Source organism: Watersipora subatra, chromosome 9 (assembly GCF_963576615.1).
Source record: "Watersipora subatra chromosome 9, tzWatSuba1.1, whole genome shotgun sequence".
In the NCBI taxonomy this organism is placed as follows: Eukaryota; Metazoa; Bryozoa; class Gymnolaemata; order Cheilostomatida; family Watersiporidae; genus Watersipora; species Watersipora subatra.
The window spans coordinates 32308902-32316297 of NC_088716.1; the positions used below are offsets into that span (position 1 = coordinate 32308902).

A 7396-nucleotide genomic window follows, 5' to 3' on the forward strand; every position below is an offset into this window, starting at 1 on the left:
GCAGAAGAACTACGGACAAAAGAGAAATTAGCTCCGTTTCTCTCAGATGTGTCATAATTTTTGTGAGTTGTTAAAAGTAGTGTCACATCTGATAAGATAATTAAAAGAGAATATAGTCAAGTCAAAGTGACAGCAATAGCAGGTGCTTGTATTATAGCCTACATGTAATGTGTATTAACTGCTTCTTACTGATTATTTGAGGCTGTTTTGCAAATAAACTGACATAATTTGTTGATTTCTTTTGACCGTCAGATTTTAATTACTTGTGACTTTATTATTCATTTCCTGAATATAATGATACATTTAAATAAAAATAATCAGTCAATTCCATTTAAGGTGATTTATTTCTGATTGTGATATAAATAGCCAATTTTTGCATTGTAGCTTTTGCCAATAGAATATGTATGCAAATTTGTTTATTAAATCCAGGCATGCCAGTATTTCCATTATTCATCTGTTAGTATAGAAACAATACTGTTTCTAACTGAGTCCTATCCAGAAAGTTGTTCATATTGTAAAGCTTTAACAAAATTTATTTTTTATGAATTTGTAAACAGCCTGTTCATGGGTTTAAAATGTACCGATATATTCAGCCTGTCCATATAGATATATTCAGCCTGTCCATATAGATATATTCAGCCTGTCCATATAGATATATTCAGCCTGTCCATATAGATATATTCAGCCTGTTCATATAGATATATTCAGCCTGTCCATATAGATATATTCAGCCTGTTCATATAGATATATTCAGCCTGTCCATGGGTTTAAAATGTACCGATATATTCAGCTGGGTACTATATACTCCATGGGGTGACATGAATATGAATCAAACCTTCTAATGGCAAAAGAATAGATTTAGTAATGCACAGATTCATGGCTCTTCGCCCCTTTTCAGGATTTATAACTCTTCGTTCGCTCCATTCAGACGTATCTATTCATATAAGCAATGCCTCGGTAGTCGTCAATGACAACGGTGTTGTAGAAGATGGGCGGAGTTTATTGATATATAGGTGGAAATTTTATCGAAAAAGCTCATAATGACAATTCTCGGCAGAGACCGCCATACGGAGTAACATGTCGACTGTGGCACTTCCAGCTCAGTACATCCCGGCATCGACAGTGGCAAGCATGTACGGAGGGCAGACGAATGCTCCACAGGCTCATAGTTATGAACCGTCTAAACTTTATGACACGACAAAACTTTACGATTCACCAAAGTTTTACGATACAGCCAAAGCTTACGACGGTTCAAAACTGTACGAATCGGCTAAGCCGTATGAGCACCTAACAAGTGGGAATACACCTACCGCCGCTTACCTTCCATGGCAATCAACATTTAAGTATGACGCTTTGGCCCCTAGCTGGCCTGCAGCTGCCGGCAACACCGCTACTCCTTGGTATGGACATCAGGCTACAGGGCTTAGCATCGGTCACATAGTAAAACCAGAACTCCAGGACTACACTCGGTATGTACATGAGAAAATCAAGCCAGTTTATGAAACTTTATCTAGTTGAAAAATTAGTTTTTTTATTTTTTAAAAAGATTTTAAATTTTTTCTTTGCAAATCCTTCAACTTTCAAAAATGAAATGAGACTGAAATTTCAACTTGTGTTAGCATCTTTCTATAAAAGCTTTCAGCTAATTCTTACTAGTTGTTGGCAAGCGGAATCCCTGGAACATTGCTCCAAGGAGACAATGATTCGTCTCACAAAGCGACGAAAAACCAAGGAGATAACTAAGACTCTCACAATCGCCTGCCAGTCAGCAACTTAAAATTGTTATGAAATTTACAAGACTTGCCTCAGAATTATTTGCTCTACAATTATTTCAAAGAATTCATTTATTATTTTTGCCCATTGTTTTGGTCAAACATTTTGCTGCTAATAATTAGCTGCGGGTGAAAGGAATTGTCAGAGGGTTACCATCTCCTAGTCTCGCCGCAATCCCGCAGCAGAATGGATGTGCACCGAATAAGCAAATAGCTTTAGAGTGCTTTAACATCGACTGATAAAATATTGACACGAAACGTTTTAGTATGTTTGTAATCCATTATTCGACGTCGTTGGCCACTTGTAACGCAGCAATCCATTCGCTGACACACTGTCTGAATATAGTGCATATACTTTCGCATGGCTCCAGATAACTTGAAAATCAATCTGATGTTTTTAGGTGATGTTTCTCTAAGAACACTCTCCCAAACTCTACCACGGCGGCAGCGGTTCTATTTGCCTCACTGCCTCTATTTTTTGCCCGGTATTGATCATTTAATCGAGTAAACTGTTTTAACGCTTAAAATCTCGGAACTAATTCTGTTTTTAAAGCCGTAATGAGCTTTTGTAAACAAAGCGTCGGGTGTTTAACTTCCGATAGTAGAGACTATCAGAACAAAGGACACGCGATCCTCCAACAGACTTAAGGGTCATCATCTCTAAGCAATTGCAATTTGATGAGTGGTGATGATATTGCTAGCCGTGCGCATGCCAACGTCATCGTAAAGAGACAGCCAACTATAACTGATGTCAGTTAATGGCCATTTTCCTTCTAAAAACCGAAAACAAAAATATTTGAAAATATACTTATTGTAGAGTTGAAAATTAAATATATCTATTTGAGAATCTTAAAGAAATGGCTTTAATAGCCTGCACCTGTTTTTATATAAAATGAATAACTGACTACTATACAGCCAGTGTCTGAGCAAGTTGATTACCTCCAAAAGAGAAGCAGCGACCAATTTCAATGAGATAAAAGAAAAGATGTAACTAATTCGCAGGCCTGTTGGGGGCCAAGTATTCATAGTCAAGTATTTTAGTGTTTTGTTTCCATATTAGACATGGTCTAGATTGATTAATCACAATTTGATCCAGTGACATTTTGCTTTTAGCTAACCTACTTCCTTGCCCTAGTAACAACTTTGATTCAAATATTTTTAGTCTAAAATAATTAATCGGTTATGTAAAATAACTGGCAAAGCTGTTGGCACAAAGGCTAAATTGAATTACTGTGACATATTATTTTTTACTAGTATTAATATTATAGCTTGTATATTGTAGCATTTTTGGTATTTCTTCAGTCGCTAGTACTTGAATAAAGGTTAGAACAATGACCCAGAGGTTCATTTTAAAAGTTTTAGAGCTTTCCGCAGCATTTGTGCGGATTCTATTTCTCTATATCTTATTTATTCAGCTGACATTGTTCTTATCTTAATACCATACTCGCCCTAATTACAGTGGTTCCGCCAATCCTTTCTTTTATCACTTTCATTACTTTCATTTATTATTATTATTATTAGTAGTTTTATTATTGATATTAATTGTTATTATTCCTATTATTTTTATTGTTATCATAATCTTCTAATAGTTTATTAAAATATTAATAGCCAATAAAGTGGTTGAGCCATGTTGCCGATTACGATTTGACCAATAATGATGATAACAGTAGTAATCCTATATGGCTTATAGGCTTTAGGTAATCGGTAGGATTTTATCTCGCATTCTTTTTCGCATAAGACGGCGTCTCTAGACAGGTTGGCCACCAACAAGGGAACTGTTTTAGACAAATTGCTAATTTATGTAGTAGCTATACAAGTATCCTCTATCGTATACTGAGAACTATCGATGACACTTCGGTAAACATTCTATAAAAATGTTGTATTCCAGCGTTGTGGTGGGAAATGCTTTTTAATTCTATGAAGAAAGCTTGACTAGGGTTGTTATGCAATCACTGAATGAGTCATCGTGTCTGTTAATAGAGCTCTATGATTTCCTATCTAATATCCTCTGACAAAACTCTGGCCGTAAGAATAACTAATGGCCCAAACCTCCAAAGCTAATAGCATTTTAGCTCATTGTAAATGATATCGTGTTTAGGCAAGAGGTCATGAAATCTCTCAAACTCTTTTGCGCTGTTTGATGCAGTCAAAGTCACTACACGCTATGGTAGGGTTTAGGCAAGTCCTAAGGGGCCTTCAGGCTTTCTCCGTAGCTTCTCCTCTCGTAATTGCAAAAAAACTCTAAGGGCAGCAACAAAGGCGTCACGCATATATGAAAAAGTCGTCTGCAAAACAAATAATTTGTAGAGTTGATAAGCCAATTCATAACTGAACCTCCTGTCTCGGTTAAACTTTCAGAAACCTGCTTATTCAAGCCACAAGACACGAGACCACAATTTAAATCCAGTTAATTTAGTCTAGGCAAGAAGAGAAATTGTAAGAGGGACAAGATTGCTCTGGGCACGTGTGGCCAGCCTAATTGTTAAAGAGAAAGTGCAAAGAAGATCTAGCAATTAACTTTCAAACGACGACTGATTAAAATAATTGCTCTTTTTGTACGAAGTGGGTTGCCTTAAGCGTGGATGTATTCTCATCAGTACTGGTATATAGAAATATGGTGGGCCCTGAGGCTATTAAACAACACGCATTATTATTAATCCGACATTTTTTATTATTTTTCTCAGTTTGCACTTATTTTTCACACATTTTAAGACGTAAATTTTTTTTATTTTAGTGTTACGACCTCGATGGCAGCAGGGATGAACAATTGGGCTAGCTCCTGTACCTCTTACCTCACATCACCGCACTCGACTACCTATCCAACCCAGATAACTAGTGAGTACGCCGAATATCGAGACCCTTTTGAGGAAGAATCGCCTAGCAATGAAGATCTCGAACAGTTTGCAAAATCATTCAAACAGAAACGTATAAAGCTCGGGTTTACCCAGGCTGACGTAGGCATGGCTCTCGGTACTTTGTACGGCAATGTCTTCTCTCAGACGACGATCTGTCGGTTCGAGGCACTACAGTTAAGCTTTAAGAACATGTGCAAATTGAAACCTCTCTTACACCGTTGGCTTGATGAAGCGGACAGCGTGACTGGCCAATCAAATACCACCGATCATAAAATAACGACTCAAGGACGAAAGCGCAAGAAGAGAACAAGCATTGAGGTCGGAATTAAAACAGTCCTTGAAAATCATTTTCAAAAACATAGCAAACCATCAGCACAAGACATCGCCAACCTTGCCAACACCCTTCAGCTCGAAAAGGAAGTAGTCCGTGTCTGGTTCTGCAACCGACGACAAAAGGTAAAGTGCCCATACTTGATATCTCTGAGAATTTGAGTTTCATGGATTGTGTCAACGCTGGCGAGTGTTCTGAAATCAGACAAAAATCAGTTTAGAGATCAATGGATGTGACATTGTTCCAGTAAAATATCTTATCTGAAGCAAACTGCAAAATAAATAAAAAATCTCAAATCTTTTTTATTTAAATCATCCATCTTCTTCCATTGTTCACTCTTTTTTAAAGAACAACCACACACAAAAAGTTTCGTTGAATATTGTTTAATTTTTCGTCAACAGCGGCTTCTCTGGTAATTTAATTTGACTTGCTGTTTGAAAAACCTTTCAACAAGTAAAACTGGAAAAACCAATACATTTCAAAATAATTTTAAACCTAGTATTCATCAAGTTTTATGCATAATTGATCACTATAATCCAATTGAAAGGTTTGGGCCTATTGTCCTACAGCCATTTAGAAACTATAAGTTGCGCTACACTTTCTCCCTGTTGATTCGGAGCTTCTGCAAAAGGAGAAAAGCTTGTTTTGTACCACAATAGTCTGTAAAACACAATTAATCTTCTTGTCATGGGAAGTAATCTGTTAGAGCTCCTTGCACACCACGAAAACATCATTCATTTACAAGTGGTTGGTTGAATCGAGTCACTGGTTTATTGCAACGGATAAAATGCAAGCGTAACGCGAGTGTCACATCTAGACAAGTCGAGTCATTTCATTGCTGAGTGATTAATTGTCACTGTTGTCTATGAAGACTGCAAATGGCAAAATTTACCAACTAGACTTGGGAGTTAGCAAGAAGTTTAGAGGTTTAGTTCTAGGGTGGACAGTTTTTGTTGACACCCAACCAAGGCTTTTAGCTGCCGGTTGTCTTAGAGTTTTGGATGATGTAACGCATCAATCGATTAGTAACAGTAATGATATAGAAACAAACTTATTGAATACTGTTTTTTACTTTCCAGGAGAAAAGAATGTATTCTCAGAATGGTGAGCTGATATACCCGAGCGACTCAGAGGAAAGTGTTCCACCAACCAGCACCGCTGATAATCGGGCTGTGACCCCTCACAGCAACCCTTCTCTATCCCCAAACCCTGCTAAGCAATCAACCAACTCTCCACCTAGCACCAGAACAGACAGTTTTTCCGATAGATACAGTCCACCAAACATAGCGAATCCCCTAGACAGTGTCTCGGCAGCTGCATCCTCTAAGCAGCATGACCAGCTGACGTCAGTAGCAAACATAGCATCTATACCAAATCATATAGACAGCCTCGGTGCTGTCAGAGCACACGCTGACAGCAGGACACCTCATCAAGACAGCGTGAGCTTGACAACCCCGCCAGCTCATATGAACTCCATCAGCAGTACGAATAGCATGAGTGCCAGCTTACAGCATCCAGCATATAAAACGTCACCGCAGCCGTCCCCTAACGCAGTAGGTGCCTACAACATGACGTCGTATCAACTCAGCTCCCAGTATCCTCACACCCTGCCCCTTCTCAACCAGAGTCAATCACGTTATTAGAACTGTCTTTTTAAGCAATTTAAACTGCCTTTGAAATCGTTAGACAAAAGGCGTCAGATTTTTTGTTAAATTAAATTGAAACCCAGTTTGAAGCGAGTATTAACCTACCAATCGTAAACTAATCACAAACCAGCACTTTTGAGAAAAGTTTAAGTAGACAGAGGCGTGTTACCGCTCTTCTGTATGTGCTTCTACCTTATCATGTATTTTTTAGGGTAAGAAAATTTATTCATTTTTCTGTTGAACTTAACCGAAATGAGTTTTAAGTTATTTTCCTTTTATTGTACTTCTGAGCTAGTATTGTGAAAGTATAGTTTATCCAATGGCCTTTTTTCCTTCATTCATCAGCTTTACTTTGGCTTTACTGTGCAATCAAATCTTTTTTTTTGTTCTATATTGTTCCGCTATTGCTAGGTAACACGATGTGTTTATATCTTTTTTGTACAAACTGCGCATAGTCTTAGCAGACCTATTTATTTGCCAATTCAGGGTTTGAGAGAGCTTTATGAATCTGTAGCCTTATCACATACTTGGTCTACCTAATGTCTCTTTATACTATAACATTTCTCAATATAGATAATTGAATATTTATATTAATTATTTAATTCATTTCTTCATCATAACTTTATGTGGTGAGCACTAATGTTACGTGGAGCGAAAAAGAACATTCCGGAAAATGTACTCATGGTCAACATTCCTACCAAAGTTCGGTTCGCAGTTATTTATGCCATCACAGCAATCAGAGGTATTGTATATGTAAATATCAGCTAGTAAAGGAATATTCCTTTTAGCGGA

General features: G+C 37.5%; 1 protein-coding gene across 1 annotated transcript; it reads left to right on the plus strand.

Annotated features, from left to right (window-relative positions):
• The first annotated feature begins 1055 nt into the window (after positions 1-1055).
• On the plus strand, positions 1056-7192 carry LOC137403651 (POU domain, class 3, transcription factor 2-like). Its single transcript, XM_068089629.1, has 3 exons — positions 1056-1469; positions 4507-5083; positions 6038-7192. Exons 1-3 carry the CDS (start codon positions 1078-1080, stop codon positions 6599-6601), a joined length of 1533 nt encoding a protein of 510 aa, XP_067945730.1. The 5' UTR covers positions 1056-1077; the 3' UTR covers positions 6602-7192.
• Positions 7193-7396: the final 204 nt, after the last annotated feature.